Source organism: Mercenaria mercenaria, chromosome 3, assembly GCF_021730395.1.
Source record: "Mercenaria mercenaria strain notata chromosome 3, MADL_Memer_1, whole genome shotgun sequence".
In the NCBI taxonomy this organism is placed as follows: Eukaryota; Metazoa; Mollusca; class Bivalvia; order Venerida; family Veneridae; genus Mercenaria; species Mercenaria mercenaria.
In genome coordinates, this window is record NC_069363.1 from 9288632 (window position 1) to 9309221 (window position 20590).

The 20590-nt window shown below is 36.8% G+C and overlaps 1 protein-coding gene across 7 annotated transcripts in view; it reads left to right on the forward strand.

Moving 5' to 3' along the window:
• The window catches only part of LOC123525476 (single-stranded DNA-binding protein 3-like), a 77608-nt gene that overhangs the window by 14849 nt on the left and 42169 nt on the right, over positions 1–20590 (forward strand). For all 7 annotated transcript variants that reach the window (XM_045304547.2, XM_045304550.2, XM_045304549.2 and 4 more), the window contains exon 4: positions 20436–20520. In XM_045304547.2, coding sequence (XP_045160482.1) covers positions 20436–20520 — 85 coding nt within the window. The remainder of the gene's footprint in view (positions 1–20435; positions 20521–20590) is intronic.

Sequence of the window (20590 nt, forward strand, 5' to 3'; positions counted from 1 at the left end):
TTTGAAACTTTGAGCTCTTGTTAGTTATAACAGTCTCTATCTGTAGGTAAGAGTATTTCAAGTATTTTGGCTGATATAACTAGGAACCCATACTTACATCTGTTCTTCGAATAGTCGAAGGCGCTGTCAACAGACAGCTCATGTTTAATCTTTAGTGAATATCCAGTATTGCAGAATGCTAATACTGAGCTAAAGTCAGTAGAAATTAAAAATGGCATCAATTAATGGCATAAGTGGTATTTTTTACCAGAATATTATCATGTTGTGGGAAATCTTATCGATTTTGTACTGTATGTCTGTCACAAAGTTTGTCTGAGCAACTCCTTTAACACTGTAAGGCAGTTTTACACCAAACTTCTCATAAATGATCATTGCTAAGCCAGTTTGTTCATGTTTTTGGCATGTTCTGGTTCATTGATTTTCATTGGAGTTATGACCCTTGATTTGTCTATTTCTATATTTCGGCATCTTTTCTTATGTATTTTGTGGATTTCCGTCAAACCTTCAGGAATGTTAATTGTGCATATTGTTGGCATGTTCTGGTTCATACAATCTCAGTGTTGTGGTCTTTAATTTGTTGTATTTTACCTTATCTGCCCAACTGCTCTGCTAACATCAGACATTCTCATCCTTAGAGATTATCAGAATCCCGAAACAAATCTCTTGATTTATTTCATTTGCTCATTTGATGAGCCCAGCCCCTCCACGCCCCCCAACCCCCCTCCCCACTGAGTATAGATGAGGCACAAATTTAGACCTAAGGCAATATATTTAGGTCACATACAATGTAAACTGTTCTTGGAATGTATGTTTTTGCAGTCAAAAGTTTAACAAGAGACAATCATGCAAAAAATTTCAATGGACTACCAAACCACAGAAATATTTGGTAAACTGACAGCGTATTTTCCAACAATCTACATGTCTAAAACATGTTTTACCATAATAGCCTTATATGACTAGATACTTAAATTTTCCTCAAAAAGTTGTCCTCCTTTTAAAATGAATGCCATTTGTAATAGATAAAAATAAACTGTTTTAAACAAGTGCATAAAAATAAGTTAAACCTAGTAACGTGAAATTTCAACACTAGGCCATTATTGCAAATGCATCAAAACAAAGAAATGAAACAGTTTTTAGCTCATCTGATTTAAAAATAAAAAAAACGAGTTATTGTCATCACTTGATCGGCGTTGGCTGGTTAAGTTTTATGTTTAGGTCAGCTTTTCTCCTAAACTATCAAAGCTTTTGCTTTAAAACTTGCAACACTGGTTCACCATCATAAGCTGACCCTGTACAGCAAGAAACATAACTCCATCCTGCTTTTTGCAAGAATTATGGCCCCTTTTGGACTTCGAAAATCAGATGTTTTGGTTAAAACTTGTGTTTAGGTCAGCATTTCTCCTAAACTATCATCTTAGAAAATCGTTGGTAGGACAATATTTCTATTATACAGAGACAAAAAAATCAGATGAGCATCTGCACCTGCAAGGCAGTGCTCTTGTTTAAAAAGTGTGAGTTTCTAAAGGTGTTGAACTCTCTGAAAGTTTGACCCCTTTGTGCAGCCCTTTTTAGGTCACCTGAGCAATGCTCAGGTGAGTTTTTCTGATCGCTCGATGTCCGGCGTCTGTCGTCCGTCGTCTGTCGTCTGTCTGTCAACATTTAGCTCGTGTATGCGATAGAGGCTGTATTTTTCAATTAATCTTCATGAATATTGGTCAGAATGATAACCTTGATGAAATCTAGGCCGAGTTCGAAAATGGGTCATCTCGGGTCAAAAACTAGGTCACTAGGTCAAATCAAAGAAAAACCTTGTGTATGCGATAGAGGCTGTATTTTTCAATTAATCTTCATGAGTATTGGTCAGAATGATAACCTTGATGAAATCTAGGCCGAGTTCGAAAATGGGTCATCTTGGGTCAAAAACTAGGTCACTAGGTCAAATCAAGGAAAAACCTTGTGTATGCGATAGAGGCTGTATTTTTCAATTGATCTTCATGAATATTGGTCAGAATGATTGCCTTGATGAAATCTAGACCAAGTTCGAAAATGGGTCATCTCAGATCAAAAACTAGGTCACTAGGTCAAATCAAAGAAAAACCTTGTGTATGCGATAGAGGCTGTATTTTTCAATTAATCTTCATGAATATTGGTCAGAATGATGACCTTGATGAAATCTAGGCCGAGTTCGAAAATGGGTCATCTCGGGTCAAAAACTAGGTCACTAGGTCAAATCAAGGAAAAACCTTGTGTATGCGATAGAGGCTGTATTTTTCAATTGATCTTCATGAATATTGGTCAGAATGATTGCCTTGATGAAATCTAGGCCAAGTTCGAAAATGGGTCATCTCAAGTCAAAAACTAGGTCACTAGGTCAAATCAAAGAAAAACCTTGTGTATGCGATACTGGCGGTATTTTTCAATTAATCTTCATGAATATTGGTCAGAATAATAACCTTGATGAAATCTAGGCCGATTTCGAAAATGGGTCATCTCGGATCAAAAACTAGGTCACTAGGTCAAATCAAAGAAAAACCTTGTGTATGCGATAGAGGCTGTATTTTTCAATTATTCTTCATGAATTTTGGTCAGAATGATAACCTTGATGAAATCTAGGCCGATTTCGAAAATGGGTCATCTCGGGTCAAAAACTAGGTCACTAGGTCAAATCAAAGAAAAACCTTGTGTATGCGATAGAGGCTGTATTTTTCAATTGATCTTTATGAATATTGGTCAGAATGATTACCTTGATGAAATCTAGGCCGAGTTCGAAAATGGGTCATCTCGGGTCAAAAACTAGGTCACTAGGTCAAATCAAAGAAAAACCTTGTGTATGCGATAGAGGCTGTATTTTTCAATTGATCTTTATGAATATTGGTCAGAATGATTACCTTGATGAAATCTAGGCCGAGTTCGAAAATGGGTTATCTGGGGTCAAAAACTAGGTCACTAGGTCAAATCAAGGAAAAACCTTGTGTATGCGATAGAGGCTGTATTTTTCAATTGATCTTCATGAATTTTGGTCAGAATGATTGCCTTGATAAAATCTAGGTTGAGTTTGAACATGGGTTATCTAGGGTCAAAAACTAGGTCATATCTAAGAAAATGCTTGTTTTATCGCAAGAGACCAATTTTTTGGTTCAATCTTAATGAAAATTGGTCAGAATATTTATTTCCATGAAATCACAAGGTCAAACATGTTTTACACTGTTATGGTGTGTTTTTTAGCTGAGCGACCTAGGGCCATCTTGGCCCTCTTGTTTAAGTAATACCGTAGAAACCTGTGTATAATGCACACCTGTATATAATATGACCCCCTGATTTGCGCCCAGAATCCTTGGAAAAAACATTTTTGGTCAGTTTTGAGATAGATTAAAAGGAAAGTAGGATTTACATCAACACCAGTAATAAATTACCTCTGTGACGGAGAGCGGAATTGGTCTCCCTATCGATTTCTTGAAAATAAAACCAATAATTATAATAATATTTAAATATTTTTATGAATTCATTGGATTTGTCGCTCGTATATTTTCAGAAGCACAAAAAATATTTGTTTTTGTTTTTGGCTTGCGCTCGCTCCATTGAAAAAAAATCAAGCCAAAATTTGTTGGTGCACTACTTTTTACAGACGTATCAGTGTTCATATGCTAATAATTCCAGTCCCAGATTGTTCTAAATTTGACTTTAATCACAATAAATACATACTACGTACATACATCGTCTATAATATATCAGATATATCTAGACTTTAATTGAGACTTTGTTTCGACAAATTTAATTTGTTAAAATAGTTTAAAGTTAGAACAAGAGATGCTCGACTTTTCTCAGTGCTTGACTGAATTAGAGCTTTGCCAGTAAAAGGGGCATAATAGTCAATAGCTTTGAAAGTAACAGAGATATTGGACATTATATAAAACTTTTACCTAAAAATTCAAAGTTAAAAAGGGGTGTAACTCTGTCAAAATTCAAATCAGCGTTATGGGGATTGTTTCTCCTGGTGTGGACTTTGATAGTAAATAACTATTTTAAGTTTCAAGTCAAAAGCTTTAATAGTAACAGAGATATTTGACTTTATAAAAGATATCGAAAACTGAAAAAGTCAAGCTAAAAATGCTACATTTTCATAGCAGTAAATATTCAAGTCACATATCTATTTCATGATTATGGTTTAAAGTTATGCATTGTTGTATATTACATATTTTCTAACCGCATTTTCAAATGCATACATTATTTGATTACACTGTACTGTATGCCAGTGTTACGGTATTACCTTTTTTTACGAGTTCGCTTTGTTGTGCGCCTGCAGGTCAAAATGTACCCATGTTTTCTCAATCCCTGGTGAATTATTTTTAGCTCACCTGAGCACAAAGTGCTCAAGGTGAGGTATTATGACTGGTCATTGTCTGGCGTCCGTCGGTGTCCCCCACTGGGGGAAACATATTGTTTTTGCCCTGTCCGTCCATCTGTCCCTCACACTTCATTTCCGATCAATATCTGGAGAACCATTTGACCTAGAACATTCAAACTTCATAGGGTGGCAGGGCTTAGATGACCCCTGTTGTTTTTGGGGTCACTCCATCTAAGTTCAAGGTCACGGGGCTGAACATAGAAAACTCTTTCCAATCACTAACTTGAGAACCTTTTGACCCAGAATGCTGAAACTTAATAGGATGATTGGACATGCAGAGTAGATGACTCCTACTGATTTTGGGGTCACTCCATCAAAGGTCAAGGTCACAAAGGCCTGAACATGGAAAACCGTTTCCAGTTCATAACTTGAGAACCATTAGGCCCAGAATGTTGAAACTAAGTGGGATGATTGGACATGCCAAGTAGATGATCCCTATTGCAGCCAACTATCAGTGTCTCTTTGACTTTCGCTCCTGTCCCCTATTGACTTCTTGCCTATACGACATGCGCTTTTCCACAAAAGCATCTTCTAGATATACCCCCCGACAACAAAGTTGTAAGGGGGGGTATTCTGGTTTCAGGTTGTCTGTCTGTCTGTCTTTCTGTCTGTCCGTAGACGCAATCTTATGCGTACCATCTCTCCTTATCCCCTTGACAGAATTTAATGAAACTTCACACAAGTGATCAGTACCAACAGTAGTTGTGCATGGGGCATGTTAGGTTCTTTTAGAAAAAAAGTTTGCAGAGTTATGGGACTTTGTTTTTTTGTTACTATACTATATACATAGACACAATCTTGTGCGCACCATCTCTCCTCATCCTGTTGACACAATTTAATGAAACTTCACACAAGTGATCAGTACCAACAGTAGTTGTGCATGGGACATGTTAGGTTCTTTTAGAAAAAAAAATTCCAGAGTTATAGGACTTTGTTTTTTTGTTACTATACTTAGTATACATAGACACAATCTTGTGCGCACCATCTCTCCTTATCCCCTTGACAGAATTTAATGAAACTTCACACAAGTGATCAGTAACAACAGTAGTTGTGCATGGGGCATGTTAGGTTCTTTCAGAAAAAAAAATTTGCAGAGTTATGGGACTTTGTTATTTTGTTACTGTACTATATACATAGACACAATCTTGTGCGCACCATCTCTCCTCATCCTCTTGACACAATCAGGGATCAGCCTAGGTCAAAATTTTAGGGAGAAGTGACTTCTCCCTCCACAGAATTTAGGGAGAAGTTGAGAAATTTTAGGAGAAGAATCGGCATAGCATTCAGTTTCTTGCCTATATATATCCACTTTCTGTGGGTCTAGCTGTAACTTATAAACAGCAATTATTTAAGGAAATTGATTCTTGCATTATCATTTTCATGAATTTCTAAATAAAGTATAAACTTAGCTATGAAAAAGTCGCCTTTAAATTTTTATCCGAAAATTACATGTCCGAAATTCGTAAATTTAACAGGTGCACGATCAAAACGGCGTGAAAATTTTCATTAATATTTTAATTCTCGTACTTTTATAATGCCCGATTTTTGCACCAACTTGTTCAGATTTATACATTTAATTTATTTATTTATTATTTTTTTCGAAAATAATACCAAACTCGTAGTTAATGGCGATCTTTTTACAATATTTTGTACGGCAGTTCTGACGTCCGCGAAATCATTTTTTATCCACAGTACCCGAGCCATTCATTTACAGAAATTGACCGTAATTATGGTAATTGAAATAATTTTTGAAGTAATCTTTAATAAAATGAAAGAATAAAATACAATTGTTGCATAGAATCATGCTCTCGTTAAGTTTATCGGCTTTTTACACGCCGATTGAAAATTTTCAAAATGGCGGCGGCTTACAATATTATTGATTGACACTGTTAGATATTAATGCTACGATTGGCTGAAGTTTGACAGGCGTGTAGGCGGGGTTGACTATGGATTTATCGATAATTTAATCTAGAATATGCATCAAGTTTTGCAACTTTAAGTAAACAGATAATAACTCGCTGAAAAACTCGGCGATTTGGATTTCGCCCGGAGGCGATAATTAGGCGAAGTGGCCGACTTTAAAGCGACGATATCGCTCAAATCGCCTTGTAGGATGATCCCTGCACAATTTAATGAAACTTCACACAAGTGATCAGTAACAACAGTAGTTGTGCATGGGGCATGTTAGGTTATTTCAGTGACAAAAATTGCAGAGTTATGGGACTTTGTTTCTTGTTAACATACTATGTACATACAGTCTGCATATGCAGTTTTGTGTGTGCCTAATCTACCAAACCCTTGCACACAATTTAATGAAACTTCACACAAGTGATCAGTACAAACCCTAGTTGTGCATGGTGCATGTTACATTCTTTTAGATAAATATTCTGCATAGTTATGGGACTTTGTTTTTTGTTACTATACTGTATACATACAGTCTATATATACATACAGTCCATATAATTATGCAATCTTGTGTGCGTCAGATTGCAATGTACTGTGTCAGTGCATGCGGGGGAGGGGGGGGTGTACATTCATCACCTTTAGTGATAGCTGTAGTTACTTCTTAATTTTTAATTAAACTACTATTATCTAGTATGGAATGGAAAGGCAGTTTTAGTTTTTAGCCTAGACAGTTATTGGGAAGAGTAGTATCCCTTTACTGGAATGGGGAAAATTGTAAACAAACTTGTTTTGAAACTGGAAAATCGTCTATACATGTACCTGTGTTTAAAACACACCCACAATTCAAGGGTGGCCCCAGGGTAAAAAAGTACGCATTATACACGAGTATCTACGGTATACATGTTTTATATGCTGTCGAGTTTTAATGTAAAACAATTCTTTTTTTTTCTATAATTTGATGTTTGAATTTTTTTTTTCAAAACATGGAACTTATTGTTAACAAAATGTTTGCTAAACACATATGAAAAGATGGGCTGTTTAATAAGAATCTTATGGTACATTAATACGCATAAAGAATTAGCTTTTGTGAAAACTACTGCTTGAAATTTGTTTACCAAGATCATTTCCTAATTTCTTGTGAAAACCGATTACTTGTTATTCATAATTTATTTGGTTCTAAGTATCTGGTAATGAGTGCCTGGATAGTTTGGACAGAATCTGTAATTGAAGCAGTTGCATTACCTTTCACTTGTGCAGAGCATAAACATAAAATGCTTTAGATGGAAAAAAGCTTTACAGAGAAGTAAAATGTTTTGGTTTTAGGCTACCTTTCTATTTCAGATTATGTAGGTTCTAATATTTTGAAACATAAATGAAATTTCACAGGTCTTATAAAATGTAACTTCTACATGGCCTCTTTTTCATGACTGAGCTATTTTATGTAATATCTCGACATATCTTGGTATTTTCACGTTTTGTGTACTTCATCTAGTATATTGGGATGGCCAGGGGCAGTAAAGCATTGTGAGACTAGTGTTTGTGTACTTCAGATATATATTTTACCTTGAATGCCCACTTGTATTGCGGTGAAGCCAAAGAAATATTGACTTTGGGTTGAACTTTTGCGGTTTAAAGTTTGTTAAAGATCATCACTCTTGCTTTATTTAAAAAGTTAGGTCATCACATAACTTGATTTATATAGGTATGTCTTGCATGGTTTGGAAATACATATTTCAAAGTGACAGAAAAATATTACCATATATAAATTAACACTCAGACCCTGTTAGCCATCTGGGATCCTTACAGGCAAATTCAAGGGGCCCAGCCTAATAGTTAAGGGCCCAGCTATTATTAGCGGAAAAATATACTGACAGTGGTTTAGATCTACATACATGTACTTAATAATAAGTCTTTTAATTTGCTTCCTTCCAGAATACATCAATTTCTTAAATACAGAACGCTCGTCAAACTCACACTGAAAGAGAAAGTTTCCACCAGTGCATGAGATGTTCTAAACATAGGACACAGCCTCTCAAACACGGACGCATTTAATTTAAAGTTTGATTGATTTTTGCAGAACTAGAGGATTTTGGTTGATTATGGGCATTTTTTGATAGAGGCTGCATGCTTATGGACATCCGAATTCCAGTATTTTGTTACATTGTCGAGTTACTGGACTTGCAACCTGCCATGAATATATTACTTGTACAAAGAGTACAAACCATATTGCAGTCAGTATTCTAAGCAGCCACAGTCTGTTTACAGCCTTTTTTTAGCTCACCTGAGCACTGCTCAGGTGAGTTTTTCTGATCGCTCGATGTCCGGCGTCTGTCGTCTGTCGTCTGTCAACATTTAGCTTGTGTATGCGATAGAGGCTGTATTTTTCAATTAATCTTCATGAATATTGGTCAGAATGATAACCTTGATGAAATCTAGGCCGAGTTCGAAAATGGGTCATCTCGGGTCAAAAACTAGGTCACTAGGTCAAATCAAAGAAAAACCTTGTGTATGCGATAGAGGCTGTATTTTTCAATTGATCTTCATGAATTTTGGTCAGAATGATTACCTTGATGAAATCTAGGCCGAGTTCGAAAATGGGTCATCTGGGGTCAAGAACTAGGTCACTAGGTCAAATCAAGGAAAAACCTTGTGTATGCGATAGAGGCTGTATTTTTCAATTGATCTTCATGAATTTTGGTCAGAATGATGACCTTGATGAAATCTAGGCCGAGTTCGAAAATGGGTCATCTCGGGTCAAAAACTAGGTCACTAGGTCAAATCAAGGAAAAACCTTGTGTATGCGATAGAGGCTGTATTTTTCAATTAATCTTCATGAATATTGGTCAGAATGATAACCTTGATGAAATCTAGGCTGAGTTCGAAAATGGGTCATCTCGGGTCAAAAACTAGGTCACTAGGTCAAATCAAAGAAAAACCTTGTGTATGCGATAGAGGCTGTATTTTTCAATTGATCTTCATGAATATTGGTCAGAATGATTGCCTTGATGAAATCTAGGCCGAGTTCGAAAATGGGTCATCTCAGGTCAAAAACTAGGTCACTAGGTCAAATCAAAGAAAAACCTTGTGTATGCGATAGAGGGTGTATTTTTCAATTATTCTTCATGAATGTTGGTCAGAATGATAACCTTGATGAAATCTAGGCCGAGTTTGAAAATGGGTCATCTGGGGTCAAAAACTAGGTCACTAGGTCAAATCAAAGAAAAACCTTGTGTATGCGATAGAGGCTGTATTTTTCAATTGATCTTCATGAATTTTGGTCAGAATGAAAACCTTGATGAAATCTAGGCCGAGTTCGAAAATGGATCATCTGGGGTCAAAAAGTAGGTCACTAGGTCAAATCAAAGAAACACCTTGTGTATGCAATAGAGGCTGTATTTTTCAATTGATCTTCATGAATTTTGGTCAGAATGAAAACCTTGATGAAATCTAGGCCGAGTTCGAAAATGGATCATCTGGGGTCAAAAACTAGGTCACTAGGTCAAATCAAAGAAACACCTTGTGTATGCAATAGAGGCTGTATTTTTCAACTGATCTTCATGAAATTTAGCCAGAATGTTTACCTTGATAAAATCTAGGCCGAGTTCGAAAATGGGTCATCTAGGGTCAAAAACTAGGTCACTAGGTCAAATCGAAGAAAAACATTGTGTATGCAATAGAGGATGTATTTTTCAATTGATCTTCATGAAATTTGGTCAGAATGATTACCTTGATGAAATCTAGGCCAAGTTCGAAAATGGGTCATCTGAGGTCAAAAACTAGGTCACTAGGTCAAATCAAGGAAAAACCTTGTGTATGCGATAGAGGCTGTATTTTTCAATTGATCTTCATGAATTTTGGTCAGAATGATTACCTTGATGAAATCTAGGCCGAGTTCGAAAATGGGTCATCTGGGGTCAAAAACTAGGTCACTAGGTCAAATCAAGGAAAAACCTTGTGTATGCGATAGAGGCTGTATTTTTCAATTGATCTTCATGAATTTTGGTCAGAATGAAAACCTTGATGAAATCTAGGCCGAGTTCGAAAATGGATCATCTGGGGTCAAAAACTAGGTCACTAGGTCAAATCAAAGAAACACCTTGTGTATGCAATAGAGGCTGTATTTTTCAACTGATCTTCATGAAATTTAGCCAGAATGTTTACCTTGATAAAATCTAGGCCGAGTTCGAAAATGGGTCATCTAGGGTCAAAAACTAGGTCACTAGGTCAAATCGAAGAAAAACATTGTGTATGCAATAGAGGATGTATTTTTCAATTGATCTTCATGAAATTTGGTCAGAGTGATTGCCTTGATGAAATCTAGGTCGAGTTTGAATATGGGTTATCTGAGGTCAAAAACTAGGTCACTAGGTCAAATTAAAGAAAAATCTTGTGTATGCGATAGAGACTGTTTTTTTCAATTGATTTTTATGAAATTTGGTCGAAATTTTGTCAGAGTGATTACCTTGATGAAATCTAGGCCAAGTTCGAAAATTGGTCACCCGGGTCAAAAACTAGGTCACTAGGTCAAATCAAGGAAAAACCTTATGTATGCGATAGAGGCTGTATTTTTCATTTTATCTTCATGAATTTTGGTCAGAATGATAACCTTGATGAAATCTAGGCCGAGTTTGAAAATGGGTTATCTGGGGTTAAAAAGTAGGTCACTAGGTCAAATCAAAGAAAACCCTTGTGTATGCGATAGAGGCTGTATTTTTCAACTGATCTTCATGAAATTTTGTCAGAATGATAACCTTGATGAAATCTAGACCAATTTTGAAAATGGGTCATCTGGGGTCGAAAACTAGGTCACTAGGTCAAATCAAAGAAATACGTTTTGTATGCGATAGAGGCTGTAATTTTTAATCGAGGTTGATGAAATTTAGTCAGAATTGTTGCCTTGATCAAATCTAGGTCAAATTCGAATATAGGTCATCTTAGCTCAAAAACAAGGTCACTAAGTCAAATTGAAGAAAATACTTGTTTACACTTAAGAGACCACATTTTGGTCAGAATATTTGTTTCCATGAAATCACTATGTCAAACATGTTTACACTGTTATGGTGTGTTTATCAGGTGAGCGACCTAGGGCCATCTTGGCCCTCTTGTTTCATTAAAAGTCCTCTTTGGCCTTTAGGACTTTTCATAGTCCTGATGATATTTCTGTTTGTCACCGTGACCGGACGTTCGAAGCTCTTTAACAGCCTTCAATAAACCTCTGCTTTCTAGTGTTGTATTTCTATGGGCGCAGCCATTGTTAGAGATGGAGTAAATAATCCGCGTATGCCGATTGGTCGTAGTATATATATCGGTAATTTAAATTGGTCAATTTAAGTGACATCGTGCATATTAATAAGACGGAAAACCCAGAATATTGACATTAGGAAAATCCAAAGCCATTTGCCGCCTGGGCGACTGTCTTGGAAAATTGACTCGACCAGCGTAAAATCTGGTCGCACTGGGCAACTAGGCGAGTGTTAATTTATATCCCTGCCACACATATCCACTGCCAGTTAGTGGACACAAATTGTTAGCCAAGTTGTCTAGGGCCTTCATTTTTTTATTTTTTGGTTTACAAACCGCCAGGATGACACATGGTCGTAGGAGGAGGGAAAAAAAATAACATTAAAAAACAGAATCAGAATTTTTTTTCTCCGTAGGAAACGGACCTTCGAAAGGAATAATGGTAAACTCTACATAACATCACACAGGCTGCATGTTATAATCTTCTTTCCCAAATTTGATGCTTTTTCCTTCAAAAATACCTGTGACCTTGATTATATTTGATTAAAATGAGCCTTGGGGCTTGTCATAGCTGCTTGAGAAAAAATTTTGTTTTTTATATTTCTGTAAAATTGCATTAATATACAACAGGGCAGGTAGTTGTAACATTTTTCTTGAAAGGACTGTTCTATACATAAAAACTGCATAATTATACTCTCACATACTAAATGAGTGGAGACATAGAAGTCATATGTGTTAAACACTGACTGAAATTAATACCTTGTGTTAAAACAACAGATGGGAGAATCTAATATTCCCCACATTTGAACAACACTGTCAGATCTTAAACCCATGGATATATGATTTTATCCTCAGCAGCTATCAAGCATCTTGGCTGTTTATGGACCCAGTCTGAAACTTAGGGGTACAACTATATGACAACATACTCGCACTGTGCCTAATAAGCAATTATCTTTTTAAGTGTTAGGAATAGGAAGTGTCTAGCCATCTGGAAAACAGACACCTAGCCTATGTTCTGCCCGTCTGTTAACTGGAAGCCTTGCCTTTCCTCTTATGGTTTTCTTCGCATTTCTTAATTTTTTTTATGAATAGGCCTGATGTAACACAACAGTTCATCTTTGCCATGATCTTTGAACAAAGTCAGTATTTGTCTTGCCAACAACATTGAAAAAGACGGTAATTACATCCATAATCAACATTAATCTGATGTTAATATATAACGTACAATAATTTCATTAAAAAATATGTAATTCATAATTATAAACAAACAGGTTACCGGACGCCAAAAAGCTGGACAGGCTAAACGTTTGCTTACCGGGCCTTACAATTACACCGTTTTGATGCCCCCTTTACCAATTTATATCATCAAACAAAAGTACTGCCATCACTGTGTATTTAAATGATATTTTTCGGGGAAAAATGCTGTCAAGTTCGCGTAATAAGCCGTGCATAGAATCACCGTAATAAGCATTGCGCCACTGGGACGACAGTTACCATAAACTTAGTCGTATACTAAACACAGACTGCATATCACCGACAATTGGCCATTTTTTCAGGAAAGCACTACGTCGCAACTTTGAATGTTCTTGCATTTTCATTAAAATTGCTTCAAAACTTTGGAAATAATACAGCCTGGGCGCAGCCATTTTTAAACGTTTCGTTAATTGCGTTACAAGCATGCTGATTGGGTGCAGTATATATCGGAAATTTTGATTGGACGTATACGTCATGCATAAGATATGCAGTTTAAAAATAGAATTATAGGAATTCCTAATGTTGATTTGACTCGTTCGCTGTGACGGGTATTTGAAGAACGAGACTTTTTTTCTTTTTGGAATACGACTTGCATTTTTTCTTCTGCAAGCTTTCATGTCATAGCGGAGGAAATAGAAAAATTACGTTTTTCCAATTTTTTTTTTCTGAAACTGAAAAATCAAAAATAAAAGGCCTAGTGGGCAGTGGTAGTTACACAGTACTTATAAGGGGCAAGAAAAACAATTTTTGATTTTTTTTTTAAATATTACAGATTACCTATCTGTGTTTTGAGGTCACAGAAGTGTTTATAAAACACTGAGACATTTTGAGTTTAAACAATAAACCCAAGTTAATATAGGATTAAAAACATAGTCTGAACATGGTATTAGACTGTTGAGTTTCAATTTTTTATATAATACAAGTCAGAAACCTTTATTTTCATGTGTCAGTTGAACTTACGCTGTAACAAGTGATGAAAAACTGTTTCAGTTTGATCTGTTGTTATTTAGTCATTAGGCACTCTTCTGTGTAAGACAAACATGTAAATATTTGGATGAGCTGTAATGAATGTTGAAATCCTGTTACATCTGAATATTCATAGATAGTTGTGGTCTGGTCAGGCTGCCACTGTACCATCTTAGTTACAAAGGAAATTATTTCATGCCAAAATTTCCTTATTAATTTTTAGCTCACCTTGAGCATGACGAAGTGCTCAAGGTGAGCTTTTGTGATCGCCCTGTGTCCATCGTCCGTCGTCGTCCGTCCGTTCGTCCGTCGTCAACAATTTGAAAGTTAACACTCTAGAGGTCACAATTTTGACCTTATCTTAATGAAACTTGGTCAGAATGTTACCCTCAAAAAAATCTTGGACAAGTTCGATATTGGGTCATCTGGGGTCAAAAACTAGGTCACCAGGTCAAATTGAAGGAAAACCTTGTTAACACTCTAGAGGTCACTATTTTGGCCCAATCTTAATGAAATTTGGTCAGAATGTTACCCTCAATTAAAATTTTGGACGAGTTCGATACTGGGGTCAAAAACTAGGTCACCAGGTCAGATAAAGGAAAAGCTTGTTAACACTGTAGAGGTCACAATTTTGGCCCAATCTTAATGAAACTTGGTCAGAATGTTACCCTCAATGAAATATTGGCTGAGTTTGATACAGGGTCATCTGGGGTCAAAAACTAGGTCACCAGGTCAAATCAAAGGAAAAGCTTGTTAACACTGTAGAGGTCACATTTATGACTGTATCTTCATGAAACTTGGTCAGAATGTTAATCTTGATGATCTCAAGGTCCAATTTGATTCTGGGTCATGTGGGTCAAAAACTAGGTCACCAGGTCAAATCAAAGGAAAAGCTAGTAAACACTCGAGGCCACATTTATGACCATATCTTAATGAAACTTGATCAGAATGTTAATCTTGATGATCCATATAGATTCAAATCTGGGTCATGTGGGGTCAAAAACTAGGTCACCAGGTCGAATCAAAGGAAAAGCTTGTTAACACTCTAGAGGTCACAATTTTGGCCCAATCTTAATGAAACTTGGTCAGAATGTTACCCTCAATAAAATCTTGGCCGAGTTCGATATTGGGTCATCATTGGTCAGAAACTAAGTCACCAGGTCAAATCAAAGGAAAAGCTTGTTAACACTGTAGTGGCCACATTTATGACCATATCTTAATGAAACTTGGTCAGAATGTTATTCTTGATGGTCTATAGGTCAAGTTCAAATCTGGGTCAGGTGGGGTCAAAAACTAGGTCACTAGGTCAAATGAAAGGAAAAGCTTGATAACACTCTAGAGGCCACATTTATGACTGTATCTTCATGAAACTTAATCAGGATCTTAATCTTGATGACCTTTAGGTCAAGTTCGAATCTGGGTCATGTGGGGTCAAAAACTAGGTCACCAGGTCAAACCAAAGGAAAAGCTAGTTAACACTTTAGAGGCTACATTTATGACCATATCTTAATGAAACTTGGTCAGAATGTTGATCTTGACGATCTTTAGGTCAGTAGGTCAGGTGAGCGATACAGGGCCTTCATGGCCCTCTTGTTTTAAAATCAGATCAAGCCCACATGCTTTGCTTATATTAGAGAGATCACAGATCTATCTATGGATCGTGGGGTCGTGAGTTCCATCCTCCGGCGATGATTTAAAAAGACATACTGCCTGAAATCATTCATCCTCCACCTCTGATTCATGTGGGAAAGTTGGCAGTTACTTTTGGAGGACAGGTTTGTACTAGTACAGAATTAAGGAACACTAGCAGGTTAAGTTAACTGCCTGCCATTACATAACTTAAATACTGAAAAAGGCATTAAACTAGAAAAAAAAAATTATAATAGAAATTTAAACTTTGTTGACATTAAGGGCCTTTGAATTAGTTTGTTGGGCCTACATTTCCCTATCCTACTGGTTAGGAATTGAAGCAAGATGGCCTGGGCAGGACAAGCTTTATAGGAATAAGGTTGAAAAGTTTAAAGGTCCAAAGAGTTGCAAATTTGAAAAAAATAAAAGCAGCCAGCTAGAAGAAGCTTAATAAGATCTTTTTAAACAATGAGTATATGAAATATTCAATGATTGATTTGCTGTGAATATTCTAATTAATTCTGTTGTGTAACATATTGGCAAACTTTGACTACAGACAGCTTGTATCTGCCTCTGTCTAGCTTTGAGTGAAAATGTTGCAACAGCTTAAAAGATCTTAAAAGTCAACTCAAAACTCATGATCAAACTCAGGTGACAAAGTACTTGTTTTTCTAAATTCATATAGCAGAGGCATCTGTTTCCTATAGACACATTTTTAGTTTTAAACGACGGATAGGTGAAAACTTTAGTTACAAATACCTAATATGATTGCTTTGGTGTAAGTGTTGTTATGTAACAGGTTGGTGAATGTAGACACCAACATCTTGACTGCACTTTCTTTTAGACAGAAACCATCAATCTGGCTTTGTCATATCTACTTGTTGAAACTGCGACAGATTTTAAATGATAAACAGATGCAGAAGTCATGTTTACTTGGTTTGTAAGTTTCATGGAAAAGAAGTATCACATCATTAAGTAACAGTTGGCTGAATCTGGATGCCAGCCCCATGACTTTCCATTTTGCACTTCAAACAGGAAAATTTTACCATAATCTGCATCAGTTTAAATCAGCAGCTCCTGGGCAGAACTGTTACAACAGTTTATAGTTATAGTAATGCTCCCTCTTGGTAATGGTATTGAGCTTATCAGAGAAATGGCAAGAAAAAAACAACAGTTTTCATGAAATCATGTCTCCAACCCAGTGTGGATTTAGTGTTGTCAGTCTGTCATGCAGAGTAGATGACCCTTATTGATTTTGGGACCACTCTGTTAAAGGTCAAGGTCACCGGGGCCTGAACATGGAAAACCATTTCCGATCAATAGCTTGAGAACCAATTGACCCAGAATGTTGAAACTTCATAGGATGATTAGGCATGCAGAGTAGATGACCCGTGTTGATTTTTGGGTCTCTCTATTAAAGGTCAAGGTCACAGGGCCTGATCATGTAAGATCATTTCCGGTCAGTAACTTGAGAACCACTTGACCCAGAATGTTGAAACTTCATAGGATGATTGGACATGCAGAGTAGATCACCTCTATTGATTTTGGGGTCAAGGTCGCAGCGGACAGAAAATGGAAATCCATCTCTGGTCAATAACTTGAGAACCATTTGACCTAGAACCTTCAAACTTCATAGAGTGATAGGACTTACAGAGTAGATGTTTTTGGGGTCACTCCATCAAAGGTCAAGGTCACAGGGGGCTGAACACAGAACTCCAATCAATAACTTGAGAACCACATGACCCAGAATGTTGAAACTTAATAGGATGATTAGACATGCAGGGTAGGTGACCCCTGTTGCAGCCAACCATCAGTGTCTCTTTGACTTTCGCTCCTGTCCCCTATTGACTTCTTGCCTATACGACTATGCATTGGGGGAGACATGCGCTTTTCTACAAAAGCATCTTCTAGTTTTTAGTGGAATTATGGCCCTTGATTTGTCAAATTCTATGATATTTTGGCAACTTCTGTTATATTATTTAGCAGTTTTCCACCAAACCTTACAGGCATATTTTTCAGTTGGGTTTTTGCTCTTAATATGTCATACTTTACCTTGTTGGCACAACTGTTCCGATACAACCAGAAGGAATTGCTACAAGCTTCATAGAAGTGATCATTGCCAAGCTTAGTTTTGCTTTTCATGGGGATATACTGGTTCAGAGATTTTTGGCAGAGATCTGGCCCTTTATTTGTCAGATTTTATGGTGTTTTAATGCAAACTGCTTCCTGCACAATTTGGCAGATTTCCACGAAACTCTACAGAACTTACCAGTACAAAGCCTAGTTATCCATATCATTGGCATGTTCTGGGTCAGTGATTTATGGCCCCTTATTTGTCACATTTTTCACAATTTACACTACTGGCTTTATACCATTTGGCTGGATTTCACCAAACCTCAGGAGTGACCAGGTGTATAGCATTGTTTGGCTTATCATATGCATGCTCCAGTTAAATGATTTTCAGCAGAGTGATGACCCTTGATTGTCAAATGCTATGATGTTTGTGCTAGGAATTTCACCAAACTTAACAGGGGTGATTAGTGCCAAACTTTATTTTGTTTATAGTTTTAATGTTATGGTTTAGTAACTTTCACTGGATTCATGGCCTTTAATTTGTGGCATTTCACAATGTCTGTGTGTCAAGTGGTGGGAGACATACATTTTTCATGAAAAACAGTCTCTAGTTAATCCCCCGTCGTGGCGGAGGGATTATAGGAATCTGCGTCCTTCCGTCCGTAACAAAATCGTGTCCGGTCCATATCTCCTAAACACCTCGAAGGATTTTCATGAAACTTGGGTCAAATGATCACCTCATCAAGACGTTGTGCAGAATTCATGAGTCAGCCATGTCAGTTCAAGGTCAAGGTCACAGCTAAAATCAAAGGTTTACCCTTTCACTATCCATACTAAGCAGTGGCGGGGGATTTAGCTGTCTTTCAGACTGCCTTGTTGTTATAGAAGTTGACCAAGATGTTTTTCAAGATTTGTATATTACAACCATCAAAGGTTTCTAAAGATCTGTTCAACACATATGTGACATGATCAATTTTTAGATAAAATTCTGTTCTGTTGTGACATAGATACATACGAATCTGTCATAAATATATCCTGTCTCAAAGTATTTTAAATGGCCTGACTGCAAATGTCGATAAAATAACCTGCAGGTGTTTTTAAGCCCCCGAAGGGAGGCATATAGTTTTTGAACCGTCTGTCCGTCTGTCAGTCTGTCCGCAATCTTCGTGTCCGGTCCATATCTTTGTCATCAATGGATGGATTTTCAAATTACTTGGCATGAATGTGTACCACAGTAAGACAACATGTCGCGCGCAAGACCCAGGTCCGTAGCTCAAAGGTCAAGGTCACACTTAGACATTAAAGGATAGTGCATTGATGGGCGTGTCCGGTCCATATCTTTGTCATCGATGGATGGATTTTCAAATAACTTGGCATGAATGTGTACCACAATAAGACGACATGTCGCGCACAAGACCCAGGTCCGTAGCTCAAAGGTCAAGGTCACACTTAGACATTAAAGGATAGTGCATTGATGGGCGTGTCCGGTCCATATCTTTGTCATTGATGATGGATTTTCAAATAACTTTGCATGAGTGGGTACCACAGAAAGACGACGTGTCACACGCAAGACCCAGGTCTGTAGCTCAAAGGTCAAGGTCACACTTAGACGTTAAAGGTCATTTTTCATGATAGTGCATTGATGGGCATGTCCGGTCCATATCTTTGTCATTCATGCATGGATTTTAAAATTACTATGCATGAATGTGTGACACAGTAAGACAACGTGCCGCGCGCAAGACCCATCTCCGTAGGTCAAAGGTCCTAAACTCTAACATCGGCCATAACTGTTCATTCAAAGTGCCATCGGGGGCATGTGTCATCCTATGGAGACAGCTCTTGTTTTGTAAGTTTTTTTTTCATGTCTTAAACAGTCTGACAATAACTTGGATACTCAGTTTGTAAGTTTCCTTCAAATATTCAAGGAGCCAGCCATTCCATCTGAATCAAACTGAATTTGGGGTAATTTCTTTCTTCATTTTTCTATTGTAATTGTTGTAAAGCTTCTTGAGAAGAAAGGAGACTCAGTTTCTGAGTGACTAAAGTTGTTCCTTGAAATGGAATAATTTGCTTACGGCTGCTGTGGGTTCAAAACTCGCAGAGGTTAAGTTTTATCATTTTCAGGTCCATCCAGATTTGACACATAAACAAAATTTTTAAATTGTATATATTTCTTCTAATGTCTTCAAGTATAGTCAGCAAATTCTTATTGAATGAACAAGTGGCTTCGAAAGGAAATATCAAGAGTTTAAATGAGACAACTGAATTGCCTCCCTTTTATAAAGTAACTATATCTTGATAAAATGTTGTATGTATTACCGTTTATTGGGTTTTCTGTAAGAGACAATCCTATATTTTTTTTTGACATTTCAGATTTCTTCAAAAGCATTCTTTTTTATTTCACAAAAAATATGAGTGAGAAATTAATTTAAATGTCGGTGTATACTTTCTTGTCTTAAAATTATTTTGTAATCGATTTTTCTTAACCAATATTTACAACTTCTGTCTTAAAGAAAATCTATACATGTTGTAATCTGAAAACATGTTATAACGCTGTTATATAAGCATTTGTCTTACAAAATTTAGAGATTTAAAGATATGTGGAGCAAATTTAGGACCCAGAGATACGCAATTTATATTTTGAAGGTAGGATCTGCTCCAGTTACAACGGGTGTCTGTAGTGTCAGCTATACTGAAAACTAGAAAAAAAATTGCCTTTCCAGTGGTCAGAATTTGATATGCTTTCAGAGAAACTGTTACTCGGTGACCCGCTTTCAAAAAGTTTAAGACTTGTCTAAAGTATAATTCGGACTGCAGGGGTATAAGGAGTGAGGGGTTTAGGTCAGTTTCAGTTTTTTGAGCCATTTACATGAATATTTATCATTTAGTGACAACTACCGATTGCTGAGTCATTGTCCTGCAGATACATCTTTGTAAAACTAGTTGTAATTTTTTGTTTCAGTGTGTTTTGGGATCTGTATTGTGCTGCTCCAGAAAGAAGAGACACATGTGATCATTCGAGCGAAGCTAAAGCATTTCACGATTATGTAAGTGTTTGAGTTTGTTTTGTTTTCTAAACATATAGGTAAGTGGGTAACAAGGTCAGGTAATGGATGA